This window comes from Pithys albifrons, chromosome 20, assembly GCF_047495875.1.
Source record: "Pithys albifrons albifrons isolate INPA30051 chromosome 20, PitAlb_v1, whole genome shotgun sequence".
NCBI classification, from domain to species: domain Eukaryota; kingdom Metazoa; phylum Chordata; class Aves; order Passeriformes; family Thamnophilidae; genus Pithys; species Pithys albifrons.
The window spans coordinates 9,765,125-9,791,585 of NC_092477.1; the positions used below are offsets into that span (position 1 = coordinate 9,765,125).

The 26,461-nt window shown below is 50.0% G+C and overlaps 1 protein-coding gene across 1 annotated transcript; it reads left to right on the plus strand.

Moving 5' to 3' along the window:
- The first annotated feature begins 434 nt into the window (after window positions 1–434).
- On the plus strand, window positions 435–26,294 carry ADAMTSL2 (ADAMTS like 2). Its single transcript, XM_071574687.1, has 19 exons — window positions 435–561; window positions 2,044–2,155; window positions 2,819–2,961; window positions 3,525–3,600; window positions 3,967–4,069; window positions 5,741–5,886; window positions 5,989–6,112; window positions 7,101–7,181; window positions 8,369–8,544; window positions 9,485–9,827; window positions 10,509–10,890; window positions 14,353–14,456; window positions 16,313–16,439; window positions 19,164–19,377; window positions 21,058–21,213; window positions 22,561–22,731; window positions 22,850–23,026; window positions 24,127–24,271; window positions 25,457–26,294. Exons 2-19 carry the CDS (start codon window positions 2,045–2,047, stop codon window positions 25,573–25,575), a joined length of 2,898 nt encoding a protein of 965 aa, XP_071430788.1. The 5' UTR covers window positions 435–561; window position 2,044; the 3' UTR covers window positions 25,576–26,294.
- Window positions 26,295–26,461: the final 167 nt, after the last annotated feature.

The window sequence follows — 26,461 nt, forward strand, 5'->3', positions numbered from 1 at the left end:
AGGGCGGGGAGCAGAGCATCCTCCCGGGGGCCCCCAAGGAAGGGGAGAGCAGCATCCTCCCGGTAGGTGCTTCGGGAAGGGGGCAAGCGGAGCATCCTCCCAGGGGTGCCGGGCGTGGGGAAGTGCAGCATCCTCCCGGGGAGGGGGGAGTGCAGCATCCTCCCGGGGGGTGCCCAGCTCTGCGTGGACCGGAGGGGACGCATGCGTGCGGTGCGGGCTCCCCCCGCCTGTGCCCCCCCGGTCTCGCCGCAGGAAACCGGCTGGCGGCCTCGGGCCGGCGCCGGGGGAGGCGAGGGGTTAACCGGGGTGGGGGCATCCCGGGCCGAGAGGTGTGAATTCCGCCCGCTCTCCCCCCTGTTCTCCCCCACCCCCCCGTCGCCGCTATAAGAGCCACTGCGGCGGCTCCTCCTCGCTGGAAGCCCCGGCGCTTTTGGCTGCCCTTTGAAGTCGGAGAGGGAGAAGAAGGGAGGGAGCGTCTGGGGCCGCCGCTGCTCCGCTCCGCGCCGCCGCCGCTCCTGCCCGGCCCCGGAGCATCGTCCCGCCCGGCCCTGCCGTCGCCAGGTACGGCCCGTCCCGTCCTGTCCCGTCCCGTCCCACCCCGGCTCCGCGAGGGTCGCGCCCCGCCGGACCCTTCCCCGCCGCCCGCCCTGCGGAGATCGAGCCCCGCATCCCGATTTTGCATCATCGCCCTCACGCCACCGGCGCTCCTCCGGTACCGGCTGCGCGATGCTCCTCGGCGACATCCCTCCCTCCCCTTCCTTAATTTTTCCCCTATTTAACCACGCAGCCCCGAGCGCCTGTAGGATAAACTCCGAGCGCGCTCTGGTATTGGCTTCGAGTCAGGAGTGTCTGGGAGCCTTAATGAGAACCAAGTGTAAGGCAAGTCTCAGCCACCTGTCCCCGGGATCCCCGGCCAAGCGCTCTGGGCTCCCATTAATCAATGGATCTGCCTCTTGGAAAGTCTCCTTTGCATGCTGTAGCTCTCCCCTAAGGCAGTCGCAGAGCGGATCTGGGGACCTGGAAGCCCTCTCGTAATTTTTCTAAGCCAGATACCAAAGCAGTGCTGGTATTGCCGGCAATTCTGCATTTACAAAACTGCTACAATAAACCTTTGCAAGAAGAAGAAAAAAAAACCGGTAGGAAAGAAGCTCTTTATGTTGCAGGTCTGCAGTCCTGCCCTCTCTCCCCGGGAGCAGCACCTCTCCCACCCCCTGCTTCCCAAAGATACTGTCTAGCTGCTTTTCAAGGGAAATTAGCTCAGGGGAGGATATTTTTTTCTTTCTTTCTTTTCCTTACAGACATGAGCTGCTTTGATTGCCTGGAAGCATGATTTCCTGAAACCTGCTCCTTTCTGGCTCTTGCAGTGAGGTTCACAATAAAACGTATTGTGGTTTTGAGCTGGGTTTTATTTAAGAAAGTGCCATTCTGGGTTACTCTCTTTCATGAGGCAGATGGAGAAAGAGATGAAAGGCTGACACTTGGGATACTTCATTTCTGCTCTTTAATTGTGGGGCGTTTCTTTTCTATAAGAACAGTCTACTTCCCTGGGAATCGATGGGAATTAGAGTGGAACAAATGAAAAAAGGAGAAATAATGGCTGTTAATTGCATTTTTTTGTTTATGAAGCCTTTCATCTCATTCTTCCAGGAGCAGTTCTGTAAATGGGGACATTTAAATTCATTGCTTTCATAGATCCAGGGACACTTCTAATTAATTGCTGTGCATTTGCTTTGGTGTAAGTCGTGCTCTCTTTCAAGACAGGCTTGGAGTGGTGTCAGGTGCAGCCACTGCAAACCAGTGCAAAGTTGTGATTTGACAGATAACAACCGAGCTGGGAAGTGAACCTGTGCTGTGTTAATGCTTCCACTAATTAACTATAACTTCAGGCTTAAGCCCTTGCAGTCACTGGAGGTCGGTGTCACCTGGCCAAATGGGAATGCTGGAGAAGATGTGCTGTGTAGCCACGGCAGCAAAGCAGCCCCTGCTGCTGGTGGTGTGGCTGGGTGGGATTTTTGCTTAGTGAGGTGTTTGGTTGTTTTCTAGGATGAAGGTATCTAAGTGGAGGTGGAGCAGCATCTCCATCAGCGCACAATCCCAGCTGAAAGGCACCCTGGCCCTTCTTCTTGCGGGCAACATTGTCTTTGTGATAGCTCAGGTAAGAACATCACCCTGCTGGGGGGTCCCTGGGTTTTAAAATGCTGCAGTGTCTGGGATAAGAAATCCTTGGGGCTTTTGCAGGGCAGCTCTGTACATGCACGAGGTCTCCAGAAAGTGTGATCACTTGGCTTAGCTCTTTAGTTTGGGCTTATAAATTGCACCTTATAAGGTACAATAATAAGGTTGTGCTTTCATGGTTAACAGTAATCACAGATCAATACAAAGGCTCTGAAAGGCCAAGCCCTGCTCTAGGGTGAGCATCACTTCTTGGCCTCTGCAGTGGCTGGAGTTTTCATTTGCTTTGCATGGAATAATTTTACCCCTTTTCCAGTAAACACAGAAATAATAGCTCCCTGAATTCTCCGTGGAATGAGAGTCAGAGAGCACCAAAAGTCTTGGAGCATTTAGGGTTTTTTGGGAGCTCAGTTTTGCCAACTGAGCGAAACAATGAGCATTTCCTTTCCTGAGGAATCCCAAATATTGCCTTTTCATTCCAATTTGTAATGAAAACACAATTGGAAAAATGCAAGACTTCTTGCAAGAGGGAAACCTCAGACTTGACCTCAGCTGGAGAAGGCAATGCAGGGCAGGCTGGGAAGGGGATGCCCTCAGTGGTGTGGACACTGACTGCTGCTTCTCTTCCCCCACGTGCTTCGAGCAGGACCTGACACAGACCTCCAACAGCCTGGAGGAAGGGGCAGATGTCACCGCGTACTGGTGGGGCGAGTGGACCAAGTGGACAGCGTGCACCAGGACCTGTGGGGGAGGTGTCAAATCCCAGGAGAGGCACTGCCTGAGGCAGAGGTGCGGCACTGCTGGGTGGGGGAGGCTCCAGCTTGCCGGAGGGAGGCGTGACCCAAAAGGTCATTGCTTAGTAGATAAGCTCTGACAGAAAGGTGTCTGGCAAGCCCTGCTTGGGCAGAAGGTGTGTCCCTGAGGGTGCTGTGCCCTGGGCATCCCTGCCAAGCTACTCCTGTGCTGGCCCTGCAGTTTCTCCAGCAGGGATTAGTGCAGAAAGGCAGCAGACAGAGTGTAATACCATTCTCAAGGCTTCTGGGCACAGCAGTGAGAAGTCTGTGATGTGGGGTTGGTTGGTGACCCACTGATCCCAGTTGTTCTGTGTGTGGCTCTGCCCTGTCCAGGCTGTGTGCTTGCCAAAAAGCACTCTGTAAACTTCATCCTCAGGCTCTCATGCCCATGATACCTCCTAGAATAGTTGATGCTTCAGGTAACAAAGTCAAGAGGCTGTGATAGATCTCTGTGTCCTCTACTACATGGAGACTGAGCTTACAGAGGGAAGGGACAAATATATCTAAAAAAGGGAAAAATGTTTCTGATCCTTGTCTAACCATCATTTCTTTATTCAGAAGAAAGTCAGTGAGTGGGCTGGCTAATAAAACTTGCACTGGGACATCCAAAAGATACCAACTCTGCAAAGTACAGGTAAGGATATCCATTGTCTTGTCAGGAACATTTGATGTAGAATATCATGTTCAATTTCTGGGTCTGGTAGAAAGGGAGCACCATTTGTCCTGTGGCTGTCACCCTGTTGCCCCTCCAAGCAACTGGGAGTCCCCTTCTTTAATCCCCATCACCATTATGTCAGGGGTTTGGGCCTTTTGCTTGTGCTGGGGGCTGTAAAACCTCAGCATGGGTGGTTCTTACACCATTTCCCAGGGGCTTCCCCCTGACTATTCCTGCAGTGGGGGGAGGAGGAGAAGGAGGATGTGGCCCCAGATGGGGTCCTGATGTGCCAGAAGCCTTTCCCGCACTTTGTTTCCATCAGGATGTTAATGTATCCTATTCTAGGAGTGCCCTGCAAACGGAAGGAGCTTTCGAGAGGAGCAGTGCTCATCATTTAACTCCCATGTGTATAATGGCAGAACATATCAATGGAAACCTTTATATCCTGGTAACAAGACATTCTTTGTGTGTTTTATAATGCTCAGCCAAATATTTTGATAGTTATGATGCTACAGCCTGCAGGAAGGCTCCTCCTCTGCTGTTTTAAAGTGATTTTTCAGATGCACAATCAGCTGTCTCCCAAGTTCAAAGGCATGTTTGGCAGCTGCAGGGTAGCCTAAAAATTTAAATAATAACATGAATTTGTGGCTGTAGCCTGTGTTGGTCTCAACTCCCAGGGACCAGAGGGCTGAGGGGCTGGAGGAGGATGTGAGAGCACGGGGTGATGGGCTGTGCTGGCAGGGAGGGTCAGGCTCACCCAGACAAATGTCCTTTGAGCCAGGGCCATTACAGGCTGTGCTGTATTTCGGTGACATTTGTCGCTCCCACGCCCTCTGTGTGTTCTGTCAAATGTCACCGAGATCCACTCAGTCTGTTTGGTCATCTGGGTGAGCGGCACAGAACTGCAGGAATAACTCGGGAGACAGAAGCTCAGATTTTATTTAATTTTTAGGCACTAAACTCCCATCAGAATCAAGCATTAAATGCAAATCATGGTCAAGTTTTAGAGCTACTGGGAACCCAAGACCCTTGTCCTGAGGAGGAGGCTCCTGAGCAGTGGTTCTTCAGATTCACACTGCCATTTGGGTGCCTAAAAATCGAGATGAGATCTCCTGCAACTTTATTCTAGGGGTCTCTGTCCATACTTAAGGACAATTATTCTCCATGAAACCACTCGTTGCCTCCTTTACTGTGTAACAAGCCCCTGCCTCTCCAGGCTTGGCAGGATCAGTGGAGTAGAACTTGGTCCATGAGCTGTAGCTCTTTGGTGGCTTTGTCCATTTCCTATGACAAGGCGACAATTTCTCTAAACATATTTGCTCTTCGGGCTGATTCACCAGAGATGTTGCAGTGGATTGTTTTGTGTTTTAGCAGGTGTTCATGAGCCTCCTGGGGGATTTGCACAATAATATTTTGACATTGATGCTGCCTTGCTTGGGCACACAGGCCAGTGGGTACATGACTGCTCAGGAGCTGGGGGAGATAAACACTTGGCTTCATGTTTATGATGCAAATATGAGTTTGTAATTTGCTTCCTGTGGATATTATAAAATGTAGGACTACTGTGCTGGCAGCCAGTTTTGTCTGCAAAAAGCAAAAGGCAGATTAAGTCCAACTTGGGTGAATGTGTTTGGAAAAGTTATGTATTACAAAGTGTTTTAAGTTGCTATGGTTTTGAATATAGTTTTCCACGTGTATTTCTAACAATGTATCTGTTCATTTAGCTATATATGAAGTATTGCTGTGTGAACATCCATGTTTTTATGCAATGTTTTTATCACTACTGCAAGTCCTTGCACAGAACAGTGTTGCTGCTTCAGTGCATGCCCTGGGCTGATGCTGGTGATGCCACTGGCACCCCTTAGGCATCTCTTCCTGGCAGCAGGGAGGTCTGCCAGGCTGTGCAAAGGCTTGCAGCAATGGGCTGTTACACTGTCAGAAGTGCCATCTCCTGTCTAGCCTGAAACACAAGACATGGCAACTCCTGAACTGTTGGCTGCTCTGCAGTTGTGCTGTTGCTGTTCTTGTTTAGCTTGGCAGAGATTCCTTGACTTCAGTAGGATGAAAGTTATTGTATTTCTGCTGGTTTTGAATCTCTCTTTGTATCCTTTCCCTCTAGATGACTATGTTCACATTTCTAGCAAGCCCTGTGACCTTCACTGCACCACTGTGGATGGGCAGAGACAGTTAATGGTTCAGGCTCGGGATGGAACATCCTGCAAATACACCGATTTCCGAGGGGTTTGCGTGTCTGGAAAATGTGAGGTTGTTAAACATTATAGCAAAAATATTGTTAGTAGCATTCAGAAAATTGCAATGGGTGCGCCGTTTGCCTGACCCTCAATGCTCTATTTGTGCATTTTTTAGCCCATTGGCTGTGATGGCATTCTCTTTTCCACCCACACCTTGGATAAATGTGGAGTTTGCCAAGGAGATGGGAGCAGCTGCACCCACGTAACCGGCAGTTACCGGAAAGGAAACTCTCATCTTGGTAAGGCCTTGGGGACAGTGGGCTTTATTTGTGTCAGAGGACTGGTTTTAAAATGCACTTATTTTTTGGAGAGTGGCTTTCAACCCTTACCAAATGCCCAGCTTCAGTTTTTCCCACGTGTTCTATGTGTGTTAATGTCACTTGTAAATTTGGGCAGCGAAAACCTTCAAAAAAACCCAAACAAACAGGAAATTTGTGTAGTGGCTGTCAGAAACCAGAGGTCTCTGATGCTGAGTGTTGCAAAAGGGTTATGCAAGAAGCTGGTGTCTATTTTAGTCTTTTTTTTAGTCTTCTAGCCAAACCCAGGACACTCATGACCCAGTAAGACTGGAAATAAATGATTTGTAATAACAGGAAGCGATGATATTTTGAAAAACCAGGATTTCAAAAATTAGTGTGATGTAAAGCAGCAGAACCTACTTGTCCTAAATATAACAGTCTAACTCAGGAATTATGATTATGCTCTCTGAGGATCAGTTTGAGATGGAGCAAGCTGCAGGAAGTTCAGTGGCTCTTGGAGGACTTGTCCCATCCCATCTCTTGTCTAGTGCTAAGTAAAGGGAAATCAGAGGAGAAACCAGTTCTAATTTCTTGCTGGTGTTTTGGGAAAACTGGCTAACACTGGGATCAATACTGAACCATGGGACAGCTTCTCTAGTTGATAAGGCTGGCTTCAGATATGTTTTCTGACACCAGTTTTGACAAACATGATATTTGTTCATGTGAGGATTGCATCCCTTTCCCCCTTTGGATGTGTTTTTCCACCATACACCAGGATGAATAGTTCACACGCTGTTCTATTATTGCCAAGGTAGTTTTTGCAGCTTCACACTTACCAGCATTAGAGGGTTTTTTTTAATCCATAACTCATTAAAAATAATTTTGGGCCCAGGCCAGCATGTTTGCTGTGTTGCAGTACTGACTGCGGAATGTTTCATTCAGATTATTTGCTACAAAGATCCTTTCATTAATGTGTAGTTTCCCGTAGGATACTCTCTGGTAACACACATTCCCGCCGGAGCGAGGGATATCCAGATAGTGGAACGGAAAAAGTCTGCAGATGTTCTGGGTGTGTATAACCTCTTGGTACTTCCCTAGGATGCATGCCTATGCTGGATAATGCTTTTTCCAATGTGAAGCTGAAAGTAGTTTTGTCATCCTGGAATATCCTGGGTTGGAAGGGGCCCACAAGTATCATTGAGTTCATTTATTGCAGACATGAGCTAAATCCATAGTCAGTGTAAATCCAACTGTGTTGTCTAAGCCAGCGTGTTGCTCCTCTCTGCAGTCTGAGCACCTGGGCTGTTTATCAGCACTTTAACTGCTTTAGTGCAGAGTCTGTTGGTCAATATTATTGTGACCTCAGTGTGGTGTGACAAACACTCTGGTGCTGGATCACAGATGGCCAAGTGACTTCACCTCTCTTGTGATCCTCCTGATGTTCTCCCACTTGGGGAATGTGCAATGGCCACATGAAAACAGCATCAAGGGGATGTGACCTACATGTTGCCTCACTGAAGTGTTGGTGGCCACACCATCCATCTCATGGTGAAGGTGGCAAAGCTGCTCAGGAACAGTTTGAAAAAATCTGGACTTGCCCAAGAGAAGCCCATTTGCTGCTGTCATGCTTTGCTGCCTCAGAGGCTCATGGCCATGTGCAGGAAAGGTGATGTCTCATCCCTGGAAGTGTTCAAGGCTAGGCTAGATAGGGCTTGGAGCAACCTGGTCCAGTGGAAGGTGTCACTGCCCATGGTTGGAATGAGCTGGTCTTCAAGGTTCCTTCCAACCAAAACCATTCTAGGGTGATTCTATGAATGAAAAAGGGTTGATTTAGTTAACACTTCCTGGGCTGCCTCTGGGTGACCTGTCTTGGGCCACTGCTGGCTCAGGTGGCATCAGCTCAGAAATCCCAAGGAGGCAGCTCTTGCCCTTGGCCATCTGGTAGTCTGCTCACTGTCTGCAGAGCTGTGGTTGATAAGTGTTATGCAGTGCTAGTACCAAGAGGGTGAGAGGAGCCATGGGCAAGTGGAAGTCACATACCCAGGTGCTTACAATGAACAGGGATGCACATCCCAGAACTCTGGGCATGTACTCATATGATTTTTGTTGGAGATATGTGATCAAGGCATTGTAGTGTAGGAGAGTTGCTTGGTTTATTATTTTGACATTAATTTTATCCCCTGAATGAACAAAGGGCAGTATCATACATTTATGCTCTTGCATGTGATGACCCTGACTTCTCTCTCTCATTTCAAGCTGTGGCTGATGAAGCTGGGTACTATTTCTTCAATGGGAACTATAAAGTTGACAGTCCAAAGAACTTCAACATTGCAGGCACAGTGTTCAAGTACCGCCGGCCCATGGATGTGTATGAGACTGGCATTGAGTATATTGTTGCCCAAGGACCAACAAATCAAGGGCTGAATATAATGGTGAGCTTTGACTTTTCAGGTTCTCAAGGCTGGGGTTTATGGGGAGTGGGAAAATCTACACTGGACTGCAGAATGGATGGGTATGGAAGCAGAATCCTGCCATGGTTTCACATGGGCAGCTTGAGGAGGGGAGTGGGAGCAGTGGCTGTGCCCAGTTCCTTGCACAAAACTATTTTGTTTGTATCAGTGCTCTCAGCTTCAGGAAGGGCTGTGAGTAATGAATGTGGGCTTGATAAGTCCTCTCTGCAGGGAGAAGATGCCTCAGGCACCATGGGGGGATTTCTCTTCTACTTCTTGGCATTTTTATCCAAGTTACCTGGCAGGAGAAGTGAAAATAAAGATATAGGACCAGAGAGCTTAGACAAGTGCATCAAACTTAAACCCCAGTTCTTTCTTGAAAGTAAACCATCTAAAACCAGGCATTTGGAGGAAAGTCCCTTAATTTTCTCCTGGGCAGGTAGCCAGAGCCCAACTCCTGACATCTTCCATGTAGCCTCAGGCTCCTATGGAAGGGGAAGGGATGGTTGCCTGGGTGTTTATAAAACATTAGACCAGTAAGAGGTTGCAGTGCCTCAGTTGGGAATCCCCAGCCCCACTGAGGATATAGTAGCTGCAGGGTGCACATCCTCTTCAGAAAGCCACAAAAAAAGGCCTTGCCCTTTTTGGTCAGTAACTTCTGAAGTGGCTCTCCCAGGTCTCTGGTCACTCAGTGTGACCTGTGGCTCCCAGTCCCTGAGTTGGGACTAATTCCCATGTCAGTGGTGCCAAATAACCCTTGAAAAATTGTGGTGGGCTCCAGTTGGCAGAAGTTGGCAATATGAAGGAAAGCAGATTGGAAACAGCAAAGTAAATGCTCACCAACTGTCAATTCCAAGATGAATCACAAGCTTTGTGTGCCATATATTCACTGCATCTGCTAATCACTTAATTTGTTTGCTAGGTCTGGAATCAAAATGGCAAGAACCCATCCATCACGTTTGAATACACTCTCCTGAGGAAGCCACACTCAAAAAGTCTGCAGCCCATCTACTACACCTTCTCTGAATCAGATAGTGAAGAAAGCAGAGAGTTCGATGGAGACGTGCCATTGGGTTTTATCCAGCACAATGCAACGTATTTTGGGAAAGTCTCCAGGGAAAGGGTAGACTTGGAGAACCAGGTGTTTGGAAGGCAGGACATGGACGAAGATTTAAACTTGAGCAAAGGTCAGGAAACCAATGAGGTCTATGAAAGAGCAGAAACAATTGACTGTGAGCCAAAACTGAAGGGCAAACAATCCCAAGGTAAGGAGGAGACTTGGGCCTCACTCTTCTGTTCTCAGAGCTCTTGTTGAGAAATGCTCTGTTTCTAACTCTGGTGATTCTGTTGGTTTGTGTTTTGGAAACCTCGGAAAGTTCTTTAAAACATCTCTGCTCATAAATCCTCTTTGCCCTTCAGGTTCTGGTTTCTTGTGGGGTTTGAGGGTGGACAGTGGGTAAAACCTCCCTGCTGGTGCCCTGCTGTGCTTTGCCTCATGCCAAGGACAGGAGGGATCCCTGGGTACACAAAACTCTCCAACACAACATTTTCTGTCACCTCCCACCCCTCCACAGACCCCAGCAACCTCCTTCCCACTCGAGTCCCTTGGGCATCCCACCCCCAAACTGCCCTGAGTGCTTTCCCAGCATGGCTGCATGAGCTCTGGGGTCAGGAGGGCACCTTCCTTTCCGACCTCTGCTATTGCTTGGGGCAGTGCTGGTGGGTGCTGAGCTCTCCTCTGACCACACTAGAAAGGGAATAAGACCCATAAAGCTGCACAGCCTTCCCAAAGGGGTACAATCCAAGAACCCAAATCCTCCCTCTTGCCCCCCGGGGTGGCTGCTCAGGCTCTGGCGTGTCCCCGCTGCTCCGGGCTGCTTTCCACTCCCAGCCTCAATGCATTTTGTGGTTGTCACTGTTGTCTCCCCCTGTTGGCTCCAATCTAGATTCAAACGTAACCAGGTCTACTTACCAGACAGACCATGGCGACAGAGACTTGGACCCCAGCTTGACCTCGAGGGAATTCCTCTTGAGGAACACCATCATGGACAAGCTGCTGGACAAGACCTCAGACTCCAAGGAGCTGGTGCTCAACATGACCATGAACAGCATCTTTGCCCAAGGGGACCCAATCAACTCTGTGGGGTCACACATTGACAGCCTCTACGTGGACTATGAGGACACTGATGGTGTTGTGACCTACTCCATTAACAGCACTTACATGGAGCTGAGCAACGGCAAAACCACCAACTCGTCTGCAGAGACACAGTTTTCAAACGCCACAATCATCATGAGCAGCCCTCAGGGGAACAGAACCCACAAACCAAGGTAGGAGACATGTCTTTAATTAAAGTAGATCCTATTTAGTGCTGGTCTTGACTCATAATAGCCCTATGCTCAATGCAGACCCCATTGCATGGTTTCTATCTGCTTTGGAAGCAGAAGGTAAGTGGGGGTAGGATGATGTATGTGAAAGCTTTCTGTTGGGAGTTAATTTGGAAGGAAGAGCCAGAGGTTTGGGAGCAGAAAGTCAAAAAGTGTTTAAGCAAGAGGAAACCCATTGTCTTCCTTTATGGACATGTTGCTAAGTCCATGCTGATGTTTGTCAGCTTAGGCATTGCTCGCTGTTGTCACAGCTTGCTATCAGAGCCATAGCCATAAAGTAGCCTCTTCCTTTTGCCTTCTCCTGACATCCTGCTCCGATTCCCCAGCCCCTTCCTCTGAGTTCTGATGCAGCAGAAGTTGGTCCTGGCCCCTTTTTACACACCCACTTGACTGCCACCTATGATCCTCCTCCCATGTGATGGCAGGAATGGGCTTCCAGCAGCTCCCAGGCATGGCCCTACCTGAGAGGTGTTGGAGAGGCAGAGCAGGACACCAGGAGCTCCACTGTAGATCCTGTAAGAATAGCCTGGGTATGTTGCCTCAACAGCTGAAGAAACAGCACAGGTAGTCACTGCTTGGACAGAAATAGCACAAGCTCTGCAGTAGCAGCTTATTGATGTTTGGACCATCACTTCAGGATTCCTTTAATGTCTGTTTTGAGTGGAAGTGTTATAAAATGCCCATACTGGCCATAGGATGTGGTTCTGGGTTTGGAGTGTCATGGACAGGGTGCTGGAGCACGAGGCAGGGGAAGAGCTTTGGGGACTGGAGTTGTCCCATCTGAAGGAAGGGAGGTGGAGGAGACAGCCAGGAGATGTGCTGGAGAAAATGGAGATGGAATACAAGGGAAAACTTCTTGTCCTGGTGTGGGACAGGGTGAGGGATCCTCATCCTTGGAGAAAGGCAAGGGCCTGTAGGACCAGTCTCTTACTGGAGTCAGCCTAGTTTTGGGCAGGAGCTTGAACCTGAGACCTCCCAATTCCTTCCCAGACTCAGTCTGGGATAGATGGTGCCTTTTGGCTCATTTCCATTCCCTGTCAATGAACAAGCAAGGGAAGATCAGCTCTTTGCAGTCAGTCTGTACATGTGGGACAGTGTTGGTTAGAGGTGGGGGAGTTTCTTTCTGAACTGTTGTAGTTCTTAGTGTGGATGGAGTTATCCAGTTACAGGAGCACCTTGCACTAGTGTGGTGTTCCCTCTCTGGGAACAAGCACCCCTGAGTTGGGGATGGTTGGGTGGCTTTTGTGCCACGGTAGGAATGCGTTTCCTCTCCTGGAGCAGTTAAAGAACTGTGGTGTGCCGAGATTAGATCTAGTCACCCTTCATCCTTCATCCCATGCTGATTCTGCAATACAAGCCACAGACTTCCCACTGTGATTAGATATAAAGACTGAAATAAATCAGAGAAATGTAAGCCCAGGTTCTCTGGATGTTGATCTGTGGTGTTTGTGTGTATTTGTCAGAATTATTCCTCTACTATGGGGACTGTTTTGAGAAAAGGGACAGTCCAGACCTCAGCCAGGAGTGAGGGACTGGTGCTAATTTTTGGTGCTGTTGTTGCTTGAAAAGCAGATGAAAAGCACAGGCAGGGAAGAAAATAGTTGACTTTGTTATAAAGCTCATAATAAAGAGGAAAAATAAAATAAAAAATCCCCTCAGTTTGGTGGGACAATGAGCTGCTGTTTGCATTTAGAGGAGAACAGAAAGACAGTTTTGTCTTTGCTGTACATGGTTAGAGCTGAACGCTGCCCTGTGCCCAAATGTCTGATTCCTCTGGAAAGAACTTGTCCCTGCAGCCTCCTTATGCATAGAAGCTCTTTTTTAAAATCACATACATTAAAGGGACACTGTTGAAAGATTTTTCAGTCCTGAGACATAGGATAAAACTCACCTTGAAGATTTTCTCCTTTTCAAGGGAGAAGAGTGCTGGTCACAGGATACCTTGGTGGTTACACTGGTGTCTCAGAGCAGGGTATAGAGTGAAGGATCTAAGTAATACCTACTTTCCAGGCAAATTAAAGTACAAAAAGCAGATGTTGGCTATGTTTTAATGGATCTTACTGTAATTTGTGAGCCCTCTCCTGGCTGGATGGCAGCTGGTGGCACATGGCAGGAATCAGGGGCTTGTGTGGGTCCCCAGGCAGAGCTTCTGTGGCAGATAAAACACTATTTATAGTGAGCCGAGGTTGCTATTTTTCCCCAATTAAAAAAAGTCACATTCATTTCAATTCCGTTTCAAAAGCAGGAAGCGACCATTTGCCAAACTGACAGAGGCAAAATCAACAGGGAAAATGAGATTGTTGTTGTTTTTAATCCTTCTGGAGGCTCAGTGCTGGCGGTGGAAGGAGGGTGGGTCCGAAAGGAAACGGCTGGATTCTCAACAGTGTCCTTTTAAAGGTTGATTTGATAGGCTGGACCTGAGTTTCTTCTTACAAACAACTAAATAGGGCAATTTCAGAGCTTCTGCTGCCTAGAAATCATACAAGCTGCATATCTCGCCAGGCCAGAGACAACTGGATATCAGGATACAACCTTGTATGCTATTCCAGTGTAGCTGTTTCAAGGGTTTGAACAAAGGTATGAGAACAGAATCGAAGCCTTTTGTTGTAAAGGTGCAGTATCCCTGATGTGTTACACCCTCACAGCACGGAGGATGCACCGAATGGGGAGAAGCTGCTATTCTTGGTTTGATAAATGCATTTTTGTACATCAGGCTGACTCCGTTACTCCTTTCCCCTTGGCATTTTGTGTTTGAGCACAGTGTGGATCTGAGAGATGCAAATTACCTACTTAAAATAAAACAAAATAAGCCAAACCAATACAAGAGTGGCAAAAGCAGCGGGCAGGCAAGTGGGCTTTGAGAAAAAAAGCTCATAAACTCCTGTGCCATGTGCTGGCTTTGGGAAGGAGTGAGCTGTGGAGATTGGAGCAGCCAAAATCTCTGCTGCATTGAGCAGCACGAGTTGGTTTGCCCAGCCCTGGAGACACAGGGGAGGAGATACTGCACCTTTAGTCGCTGTATGCCCAGGGCCAGGTGTATTTGAGCAGAAAATGCAAACTTTGTTAAATTCTGAACTGTTTCTACTTGTGGGTATTTTTATCCCATTCTCTCTATTTCTAGACAGTGGAAGCTCTGCCTCTAACCGGGCTGGGGATTCTACTTGGGGCTCAGGACAGGTATGTTGTGAAACAAAAAAAATAAAATTGATTCAAACAAACAAACCTCCCAAAAAATCAGAAGAAAACCAAACCCAAACAAGGCCAAACAAAGCACATCCCCTCCCAAACCCAAACCCAACCAAACTGCAGCCTGATGTGTGTGTCTGATGTGGCCTGTCACCGCTCGCCTTGTAAATGCCTTTTTGTTTTGTTTTGTTTCTTTTTTTTTTGTTTGCTTATCGCTAGAAACAGATTGAAGTTGTTAAGAAAGGGCCAAGGTGTGAGTGCTGCTGACATGTACAGGTGGAAGCTTTCCTCCCATGAACCCTGCAGCTCTACATGTACCACAGGTAGTTATAAGGAGCAGCCAAATTCTGCACAACCGCTGAAATCACCTGGTGTGTGAGTCACTTTTATGTCTGTCAGGGATGGGAAGGATCTGGTGATGTGTAGGGGATCTGGTGGTCTCTGGAGCTGGTTTAGCATGATCCCAAATCTGCTCTGCCTGGGTTTAAGGTGGGGAGAGGAGCCAGGGGCTGAGTGTGCAAAGCCCACCGACCTCTCAGGTGTGTGCAGGACCAGGAGCTGGTGCCCACCATGTCCATCATCCTGCAAAACACCTCCTTTTGGGGAAGTGAACTTTGCCTTTGCTTCCCCTTACTTTGTGTCCCTGCTGGGGCTCAGCAGGATCCCCAAACCTGTGCTGAGTCTCCTTTCACTTTCCCCTTCCTCCCTCTTTTTAACAGCTTCAAGGGGTTTGAAAAGCTCAGCTACTTCCCCACAGAGGGAAATTTTGAAGATTGTTCAGCTCTGGCAGGAAACACAATAGCATTTGGCTTTTTGATTGTGTTTTGTTTCTCCCACTCCTTCTACCCTGGAGCCTGATCTTGGCTGTGAGGGTGTAAATCTGGAACGGTGACATGGATGCCAGGGACATCAAAACTGAGCCTCTATCCTTTGTGCATAAATTTCCTCTTTTTGCATAAATCCCCCTTCTTGCCCCCAGAAAAGCTTCAGAGCACCTGATCTCTCTCCTCCTCCACCCCTTGGTTAAGGGGTCCTGGCCCCTGCCCATCTCTTGTGATGAAACAGGCATGTGGGTTGTGCACTCGCCTGCACTCTCCCTGAAATAACCCAGATCCTGTGGTGCTTCTGGAAAGAAGGAAAGAGGGGGGAGTGAGGAGTTTACAATCTAAGGGACATCTCTTAAAAGAGCAAATGCAAGAATTTCATAGTTTAAACATTTGTTCTTGTCCAGCAGACATATGCCCACAGCAGGAGCTTTGCAAGCTGTCCCTCTCCCAAAATCTTGCCCATCGACATGTCCTGGAACATTTTTGACTTCTTTGAGCCCCTCTGAAGAAATATCTCCCTTGACTGGGCCAGGCTGCTCTGCCCTGGTTTGCAGCAAGCCAAGAGAGGTTTTACTTAAATTTCTCCCTTCTCATTGTCTTTTCTTCATGACATATCGCAGAGAAAGCAAGGCCATGTCAAGAGCCGTAGATCTTTTTTTAGTTTCATGTAAACCATATGTTCCTGAAAGCTGCAATTCTTGTTACCTGTAGCCAGAGCAGCCTCCTGGTCCCCAGCCAGGTCCCAGAATGGACTTCCCAACATTTACTCTGGCACGGCAGGCTGCGGGGGAAAAGGTCTCGGTCTGACGACACTGGCTGCCGCTGCCTTTGGCAGGGGAGCAGGAGGGGCAGGGGCTTCCTTGCCAAGCCACCAGGACTCCTGCCTTGGCCTGGAGTGCTGGATGCACCTGGGGAGCACCTGGGTGCAAAAGGGGTGTAATGCAGAGAGAGAGTGGGGGGATGGAGCGGGTTGGGGACCGTCTTCTGTCGCCTCCACCCACGAGGCTGGCAGGGTGGGAGCTGCCGTGCAGACTCGTTGCCTTGAGTATTTCCTATAAAAATGTGTTAGTCATATATTGATTTTGGTGGCAAGCCCTGGCAGGGGTGTCATGCCCACTTTTGAGCTGGCCAAACTCAACCACACTGTTCATATTGGCTGGGTGGCCACCACAGTCCTTCCCTCCCAGCAGCATCCATCCAGTGGGACAGAAAGTCCAGCTTGCTGCTGGAGGGCGTTTGGAAAAATGCAGCTTAAAAAAAAAAAAAAAGAAAAATCATTAAAAAAGAGAAAGGTTTTGGATGTCAAAGTCACCAAGCATCCTGTTGTATGTGTGTATTCTCTTTGAAACTAGGAGTGATGTCCACATATGCGATGTGTGTTCGCTATGATGGGATCGAAGTGGATGATACGTACTGTGATGCCATGACCCGGCCCGAGCCCATCCATGAGTTCTGTGCTGGGAGAGAGTGCCAGCCAAGGTACCACCTCGACAGGGTGCTCCTGGGGCATTCCATGCTTCCTCTGCCATGGATGTCTTTGGGGGAGGGTGTTGGTGTGGATTTGTGGGGAGCAGCAGAGACATTCCATGACACCCCATCCCTCCTCCGCCAGCTCCATCTGCCCAAGGGATGCAGCAAGACTTTCCTCCTGAGTGCTTTAGCTCAAGCTGCCAGGATAAAACTTGCATAAATGCTGGGGCTCCCATGAAGTCCAGTGAAGTGCAGTGAAGTGCAGGAGCATCCTGCCCTGCCTGGAGTGTGGAGAACATGTGTGCAAATTGGAAGGGCCAGGCTTCCAAACTGTGCCACAAATCCAGCTCTCTGGTCCCTTCAAAATCCTAAACATCACTAAGGTTTGCTTGTATTGGGACAAGAGCTGGTGCAGAAGGGAACCTGTGCTGCAAGTCCTTTTGAAGGTTGACTTCTGATGTGGCTCTTTATCCAAAAAGTGACCACAGTCTGGAGCCAGGCTGTCTGAAGCCAGGCTGTCCAGCTTGGGACAACTCCACTGCTGGTCTGGAGCACAAGGTGTGCTTGTTGGGGAGGTTTGCAAGTCCCAGAAGTTATGGGCAGGACAGACCCATGTCTGTCAAAAGAGGTGATTGTCCTGCTCTGCTCTGCTCTGGGGTGACCTCACTGTGAAGTTTTGGTTGCCAAATATAAGAAAGTTACAAAGCTATTAGAGAGCATCCAAAGGAAGGGTACAAAGATAGTGAAAGGTCTAGAGGGGCCATATGAGGAGCAGCTGAGGTCATTCAGCTTGTTCAGCCTGGTGAAGAGGAGACTGAGGGGAGACTTCATTATAATCTACAACTTCCTCATGAGGGGCAGTGGAGGGGCAGCACCAATTCCTCTCTGTTGAATCATGACAGGACATGGGGGAACAGCTGGAGCTGTGTCAGGGAAGGGTTAGATTGGCTCTTAGGAGAAGGTTCTTCCCCCACAGGATGGTTGGGCACTGGAACAGACTCCCCAGGGAAGTGGTCACAGCTCAAGACTGCCAGAGCTCAAAGAGTGTTTGGACACCATTCTCAGGGACATGGTGGGATTGTTGGTGTGTCTGTGCAGGGCCAGGGATTGGACCTGATGATCCTGATGGGTCCCTTTTAACTCAGGACATTCTATTCTCTGACTGTTGTGGTGTCAGACTATGGACAGGGCAAAGTGAGGAGTAAAGCTGTGAGGTCCATGCCCTGAAATGGTGTCACCAGTGAACAGTGCAAAGCCAAAGTACAGTGATGCCAGGGATGGCAGCTGGCTCCTGGAGAATGCTGGGGTGATTGTGAATGAGGACAGGGGAGGAGAAGACATGGAGCATAAGATCTCCTTGAACCTCTCATGTTAAGGCTGAGAGGCAGGGCAGGCTAAAATTGAGGCACAAAAACTGTGGGGAGGTGACAAGTGCTGCTGCTGGGAACACACCTGCCCTGTGGGCACCATGGGGACTGTAATCTCTATTTGCAATAACTAATTTTTTAGCACAAGGGCTCTTTCTGTGCTTAGATTCTCCCACTAGTCTTTTATAAAGCAAATCCTCCTTATGGTTGTGCTGTTCCAACTCCATGGGCTTGCACTGTAAGGGAGAAGAGCTGCTCTGTGATTTACCAGTGATTGCAGCTCGGTGGTGGGTAAACTGGGGAGCACTGGGATCTCAAACAGGTCAGCCAGCATGTTCCTTAGCACTCAGGCAGATGGGAGGCTGCTTGAGCTGGCAATGCTTTTCTAACAGAAAATGTTAATTTTGACTGATCTGGATGGGGAAGACCTTGGTTTCATCACCCTTCTGAATGTAAGTGACACCTCTAAATGTGTGACATCTCCCTACGGCTGCTTGTTGTGCCTGGAGCCCCACATGGGGTGTGAAGCCTTGTGGCAGCTGGGGACAGGGTTCTTCTGCTTGGAGAGTAGCAGCAATGGGAGGCACAGAGGCTGCATGGGGCAGTCCCACATCCAGAGGAGCTGGTAATTCTGATCCACTTAGATTTTTATATTTTTAGCTCATTCTTTGGTTCAGAATTGTTACAATGTTGCTGCCTTGTAAAAAACTTGACTTTTTATGTCTTTTTCCTTGGTTTACAGGATGCTCCTCTCTCTTGTCAGGACAGTGGTGGCAGAGGACAGTCAGGGACAGGCAGTGCTTGGAGCAGATCCCAGTTCTTTCAGCCTGTCACATGTGCTTAGCAGAGTTAGAGTGATGGTGGGATGTGAATGTCTGTCCCACAGGGGCTCAGGCAGCTTTGTGTGCCATTATTGCTGGGATTTGCAGGGTGATGGATGGTCGTGTCCTCTCTGTACTTTAGCTGAGCAGGCAAAAAAGAGAGGTCAAACATGGGCAAAGAGCATGACGGAGAAATGTGCTGGCACAGCCAAGGTTGCAATGGGGGAATGCACAGCCCACGGTGACAAACGCTCACTTGTCACCAAGGACACTGGACCAGGCTTTGCTGTGCCATCCTCCTTCTTGACAAGCTGAGTTTAGCTGTGGGCATGAGCTGGGGTCTGCTGGGTGAAACCACCATATGTTAATACTTCCCATCCCTTAGGAAAACCTCTCACATCCCTTGGGGAAACCTTTGCATGCTGGCAGCTCATTCCTATAGCAGCTGTCACCCTCCAGCTGGGAGCAGGCAGGGTTTTCCCACGGGTGGCTCTGGCTGTGGCCCAGTCATGCCCACTGCAATGTCCCCTCTCCTCCCTCTGCAGGTGGGAGACGAGCAGCTGGAGCGAGTGCTCCCGCACCTGTGGGGAGGGCTACCAGTTCCGCATCGTGCGCTGCTGGAAGATGATCTCACCGGGATTCGACAGCTCCGTGTACAGCGACCTCTGCGAGTCTGCCGACATCACCCGGCCGGACGAGCGCAAGGTCTGCAAGAACCCGGCCTGTGGGCCCCAGTGGGAGATGTCTGAGTGGTCCGAGGTAGGTCCCTGGGGCTGCTGGTGTGGCAGTGCTGGGGGGCAGCATGTGTGCCTGCGCCTCTCTGTTCCTTTTCCCATTTAAACTCATCCAAAGTCGTCAGACACTCAGCCTGTCAGGAGACTGGCTGCAGTCACTGCATGGGGATCAATGTGCGTTTCTTTTCCCTAAAATGAAGCCCTGGCTCCCATGTAGGATGGGGAGGTCACTGCCATTGGTCACTCATGGGGTGCTGACACACTGATGTAGGGCAGGAGCCCACAGCTCAGATTCTCCCATCATGACTTTCTTGGCAGCCTTTTCAATCTCAAAGTACCAGGGAGGAGATCCCACCTCACACATGAATTAAACTGCTGTAAACTTCCCTTCCTCATCTCCAATATCTCTGCAGCACAAGAAAAATGAAACCTTTTCCTAGCTGTGCCTTAAGATGATCCTCAAAGCTGCTGAGATGGTCTGGGGAGGCATAGTGCTGTTCCTGTTCTATCTCATTGGTTTGCTTGGGAAAACTTGTGGAAAGGGTTTGTGCCCTGAATTCCTTTCCAGGCACAGACAGTGCTCCAGCACAGCCCTTACAAACATAAACCCATAGAACCGAACAAACTTCCTCAGGGTGCCTCTTCCCAAATCAAGCACAGACCTTATTTAAGCAGGAGCAGACTGAGCTCTGAGCTGAGCTGTCTGTGGGTGCCAACCTGCCCCATGGTTTACATCATGAAGAACATGACTCTTCCTCCTGGGAAGCTCCCAACACACTTCTTAGTCATAATTTAAATGTCTCTGTTCCTCTGCAAGCTGGTGTGCGCAGTTTCCCTGGACTTGATGGAGGGGCTAGTGCATTCCCTGGTGGTGCAGCATGTTTTGACTTTCCCAGCTGGGTAGAGAGGAGCTCCCTATGCATGTGCTGGCGCGTTTTGTCCGGCAGAGCAAATCCAGAGTGGCTTATTTTACAGAAATCTGTATTCTCCTCCAGCATGTGTCAGGGACAGATTGCTTGAGACAGTGCTGGAGTAGATTGTTCTTAGCCAGCAGCAAAGCTAATCTCCTTTGGATCCCATCTGAGGTGGGGTGCCAAGTTGGCTGGGGAAATAGGCATTAAAAAAAAGCACATTTCAGGGCTCTGAGCATTAACATCTCGGCGCGGTGAGTCTGAGCACTGTGCTGTTGACACTTTTCCCTGCTTTACGTTATGCATGGAGCAAATGTGTGTATGTGAGATGGTAGTAACTCAAATCCAGTTCTAAATAATGTCACTGGGCTGTGCGGTGCCAAATTTATCCACAGCATAAAAATCTCAGTTGCGCAGCTTGAGGGAAAACATTCTCCATAGAGGGGGAAAGGAGCTGGCTGTTCCTGGGAAGGAGGCGAGGGAGATCTCACCCTGTCTCTAAGTGACAGCTAAAACTGTTCAGCTCTGATCAGGCATTTCTGGAGCCTTGGGGTTCCACCCTGTGGTATCACCTGACAGACAGCACAGCACCCAGGCAGGATACAGCCCTCCTGCACCTTAAGCTGATGGCTAAAGCTATTGAGGGGGTTTGGGGGAAGAGCCATTTGTGCATTTTCAGTGTGTGTTTTGAGTTTCATGTTAAAGTGTGGAAAAACACAAACCCAATGCCAGCAGCTCCCAGCTCCCATCGCTTCGGGAGCCCCGGCTGATGCTGACCCCGTTCCCTTCCCCAGTGCTCAGCCCGGTGCGGAGAGCGGAGCGTGGTGACACGGGATATCCGCTGCTCAGAGGAGGAGAAGCTCTGCGATGCCAGTGCCCGGCCCCTGGCTGAGAAGAACTGCACAGGGCCACCCTGTGACCGGCAGTGGACCGTCTCCGACTGGGGACCGGTGAGACCCTGGAGTGGCCAACTGAATGGCCATTGCAGCTCATCACAGTTTGCAGCCTGGCTTGTCTCTGGCACTGGGAGTTTTAGGATTTGGCTTATCTTCCCTGGTAGCTCCCAGCTCCAACAGACCCGCTGGCAGCCTGTGCATGGACCCAACCTCCAAACAATTCCACAGCTTTGGCTCTCCCAATCTGTGTCACCTCTGCCAGCAATGTCACCCTGAGTCACCCTGATTGTCCACCTTGCCTCGGGCACTGGTGGTGATCCAGCATCCCAGTGGATCCTGTGGATTCCCCCTAGGTCCTTCTTGAAGGTCCTGTCTTGCAGGAGATGTGGTGCAGGAGGGGTTAAACCCCAAGAGACCTGGCTGAGGGCCTTAGTGGGTGTCAAAATCCCCTTGTCTGGCTGCTGCACAGCATTCCTTGGCAATGCTGATGCTCCATGCCCAGAAAATGAACCTTTTCCTTTTTTATTTCCCCCTTTCCCACTTTCTCTTTTCCCTTTTTCCCCTTTCCCCTTTTTTCCCCCCTTCTTTCCCCCTTTTCCCTATTTTCCTTCTCTCTCCTCTTTTTTTTTTATTTTCTCCTCTCTTTTTTTTTCTTTCTCCCCTCTACACCTCCTTTTCCCTTCCTGCACAATTCAGCTTCAGAGACCCCCTCCATCCCAAGCTATTTTTACCCAGGTTTTGATACATTCACATCAGCTAAAAATAAGTAGTTTCCATGGCAGCAGCGGCACTATGAAACACCAAGAGTCTCTGCAAGAGCAGCCCTGAAAGTGCTGGGGACTGTCTGGCCCTTGGCTGTGGGGGCGGAATATTTGCAGCCACTTCCTTGGTCCCCTTTGCCTTGACCTCTTTGGGAGCCATCCTAGGGTTCCCTGCTTGTGGTGCTTCCCCTCCTGCCTACCCTGAGATGCTGAGTGTTGCTCAACATGGTGGGGCCATGGCACTGACACAGGTTGCCCAGAGAAGCTGTGGTTGCCCCAACCCTGGAAATGTTCCAGGACAGGCTAGACCAGGCTTGGAGCAACCTGGTCTAGTGCAAGGTGTCCCTGCCCATGGCAGCAGCAGTGGGGAGAGATGATCTTTAGGGTCCCTTCCAACCCAACCCATTCCAGGATTCTCTGATGATGACTGTTGGATATGATGGGGCTGCCTGGGAAGGATCTGCTGAGCTTCCCTGTGGCTAGTTTAAGCTGAGCCAAAATAATACCCCCATGATTTGGGGAAGATGGGGCTGGGGAGGCAGCTGATCCCCATGAAGACACCTGTCCACCTTGTGGGACAGGGATGGAGCCCTGCTGCCTCCCCACCTCTGACCGCCCGCCGTGCCCGCTGTGGTTTCAGTGCAGTGGCGGCTGCGGGCAGGGCAGGATGATCCGGCACGTGTACTGCAAAACCAGCGATGGGCGTGTGGTGCCAGAGTCACAGTGCAACCTGGAGACGAAGCCACTGGCCATCCACCCCTGCGGGGACAAGAACTGCCCCTCACACTGGCTGGCACAGGATTGGGAGCGGGTAAGTGAAGCCTCTCTGCAGCAGCAAAGGGTTGGTTTCTGGGGCTGATAGAGGAGGGATGGCCAGCAGTGGCATTGGGCTGTGTGAGTCTCATCCAGCCTCACTCATGCCCCTGCAGTGCAACACGACGTGTGGCCGGGGTGTGAAGAAGAGGATCGTGCTCTGCTTGGAGATTGTCAATGGCAAGATCAAGACCCGTAATGCTGCTGACTGTGACGTCACCAAGAAGCCCCTGGAGGAGACGACGTGCTTTGAGCGGCCGTGCTTCAAGTGGTACACGACCCCCTGGTCAGAGGTGAGCAAGGAAGGAGCCCAGGGGAATCCATGGGGGGGAGATGAGGAAATGCTTCCCTTTCAAAATGTGCTTGTCCTGAGCATATGGAGCTCTGCCCCCTTGTACCAAAGGTCATGCTGCCTGCTGAATGCCCCATTGTGGTGGATGAATCTCTGCGGGACACAGTCCCTGAAAGAGCACCTGGGGGGCATTTGCTGCACTGGCAGCTTGGAGCAGAGAGTCTGCCCTGCCATGGTGCAACTGGGACTGACTGTGCTCACAGAGAACAGGATTGAGAGGGGGTGTTTGGGGTCAGCTGTAGCGTTATTTTTTTTTTATTTTTTCCCCTGTTTTTCTCTGGTGTCACTGTTGGGAACATGTCCGGGGGTGTGCATAGAGTTCACAGGGTGGCTGCCCTGGGGATGCAGGGATTGGGGATGTAGGGTTTGAGAGCACAGGTTGCCCCAGCACCCTGGAGAGACCAAAAGGAAGCTGGGGTTTGGTGGTCAAGGGGCTAAACCCAGTGAGCATGAACTTCCTGCAAGCCCCTCCAAACACAGCCTTCCTCATCCATGCTCCAGGCGCCTCGTTTTGTTTAGTCTTGCAAACCATCATCACAGCCTATAATTAGCCAAAGCAGCCCAGCTGTAATCCCAGCCTGAAGAGGCATCCAAAGGGCAGCAAGCAGTGAGTGCTGGGCCCAGCAGCAGTTCCACAAACCCACAGTGGGATGTGCAGAGATAGACTCTGCTGCCCCACTCCTGGGGACCCATGGGGGTCTCATGGCCTCAGGGTGGCTGCAGCCACCCTATTCCTACAGAGCAGGGTATGGACTGGGCCAGGTTGCTCATGACCCCTTGCAAAGGGCAGCAGGAGGAGCGAGGCTTTAAGTGCCAGAGGATGGGACCACATCCATCTATCCCTGGGCTGAAGTTCATGGTCTGGCAGCAAAGATGAAACAAAGGGCCAGCACTGTGGTGCTGAGACAAGGCATTCAGCCAGGGGAAGAGTTCTTCTCTTGCCCTAACACCTCCAGTGAGCACATTTTTAAAGCAGATTCTGGCTCAGCACAGTCCCCCCAGGGTGGCAGGGTGTTGCCTCACCCTTTCTCTGTTCCCCAGTGCACGAAAACCTGTGGAATTGGCGTGAGGATGCGGGATGTGAAGTGCTACCAAGGGAAGGACATCGTCCGGGGCTGCGACCCGCTGGTGAAGCCGGTGGGCAAACAGACCTGCGACCTGCAGCCCTGCCCCACAGAGCCCCCAGGTGAGCCCCCCCACTGGCAGCACCATGTGGCCTTGATTTTCCAAGAATGTCCCCAAGCAGCACTGCCAGCAGCTTGGCTTCCATTGCCCCCAGTTGGATAGTCATCCCAGGGAGGATGTACAGGGCCAACTCTCCCACTGTGCCCAAGCAATGAGGTGCCATGCACTGGCTGTTTCTGAGGAAACTCTGTTAAATTACAGGGAGAGTTCAGAAGAGGCATGTTCTGACCTTAAGATAAAATAGATATTTGGAGGGCTGAGTCGGGTGCTGCTTCTGTGTGATTCCAGCTTAAGCCTAGGAAGTTTCATCTGTGCCATTATTTTAATGATTTTTGGTCTCTGAATATCCTGCGGGATTTGTAACTATCTCGTTATCTGACTCGTCTGCTGGCTCAAAGTCCCTGTGATCTTTAGCAAACACACAGTTCTAATCCTTTAATAGGATTTGGGAATAAGGACGGTGTGGGAGAAAAGCATGAAAATGGGAGACAGATCTGGGGCTGGCTCCTGGCTCAGCTCTGGCCCTGCTGGGTGCTCCTGGCTGCCCACTCCCTTGGGATCTGCGATGGGACATGGACCTTGTGAGTTGCCTCCTGGCCACCTTATGAGCAGTCTGGTTTCATGCATCCTATGGATGTTGATCCAAAAAAAAAAGTGTAAATCCCACAGGTTTGAAGACAAATATTGCTCTGAAAGGATCTGGGAGAGTGTTGATGCAGCTTCTGGCCTCCTCCCTATTTCCAGCATCTTGCTTGCTCCTAACTCTGGCTGTGGCACTGCTGAATTCCCACTCCCTTTCTCAAATAGCCTCTTTGGGGCAGAAACTGGGAATGTGTTGGGATGTTGTTCTATCAGGAGAGGCCCTTGGCTGGGAGCAGCTCAGTGCCAGGCTCCCTTCGTGGCTCCAGCAATCCTTGGGCAGCTTTGTTTCACAGGAAAGAGCTTGAGCTTCAGGGCTGGGACCAAATGAGACTCCCCAGGCCAGGCCAGGTGTGGTGGAATGGTTCAACCTTCTTGCTCAGGCTGAGAAGCTTCATGGTGTGTTCCAGGGCATGCTCTGCTGGGTATCAGGGAGGCAGCAATTTCAGCCAGGACGATGTGTCGCTCAGCCTGTGGTGTTTAGGGCAGCTCATGGTTTATTTTTCATTTCTTTTCCACATCATGCCTTTTGTGTTCTCTCCCCCAGACGACAGCTGCCAGGACCAGGCAGGAACCAACTGTGCTTTGGCCATCAAAGTGAACCTGTGCAGCCACTGGTACTACAGCAAAGCCTGCTGCCGCTCCTGCCGCGCGCCCCACTCCTAGTGCCGGCTGCGCCCCCCTTAGCAAGGGCTCTGCGTTCCATTTAGCAAGAGCTGCACATCCCACAGACTGGGGATAAGGATGCTTTTGGGTTGGTTTTTATTTCCCCACTGATGCAGAACTCCTCTCCTTGCCCCTTTCCCATGCAGAGGGACGGTGCTGGTGTGACTCAGCGCAGAGCCAGCACCTCTGTACATTGGGAGCCCCCATTAGCAGAGCTGTACATAAAGTCGTGTATATTTGATTCCCCCAAAGTGCAGACACATCCATGTGTTTCACAAGGTCTTGTCCTTTGGTTTCTTCCCTCTGTGCAAGTTTGAGGTTGGGGAGGGGAAGGTGTGAACTCTGGGAAGTGCAAGTTTCCCTTTGGCAAGGGGATTAGTGCCTCTCTCCTAATTTATCCTGCTCTCATTAGCTGCATTTAATTGTGGTGGGAAGCTGATTGTTGTTTGCTAAATGAACTCAAGCCCTTTTTTGTAATATGTAGGTGTATACTTTTTCAGAGAATTTTATCTTATAATCAAATGTTAGTTCCGTAGTCCTTACAACCCCCCTGATGCTGACATATTGTATATAATATGGAAACATAACTGCACTTTATATCACAAAAAAGACGTGCTCTTTTTTAATATATTTGTTTACAGACAGTGAACTTTATCCATATAATCATTAATTTGTACTCATATGTATATTTTAATAAAGTTGTCATATTTATGGTGGTATTTTGTTTTATTCTCCAGTTTGTACAGGGGTCCTGGGTACACTGGAGTCAGGACTATGAACTTGCTGGTGCCCAGAGCAGCTTGAAGTCAGGAGAATCACAGCTGCTTGGAAGGAAAAATCCCAGCAGTGGGGGGGATTTTGGGATCATTACTCTGAGTTAGAGCCC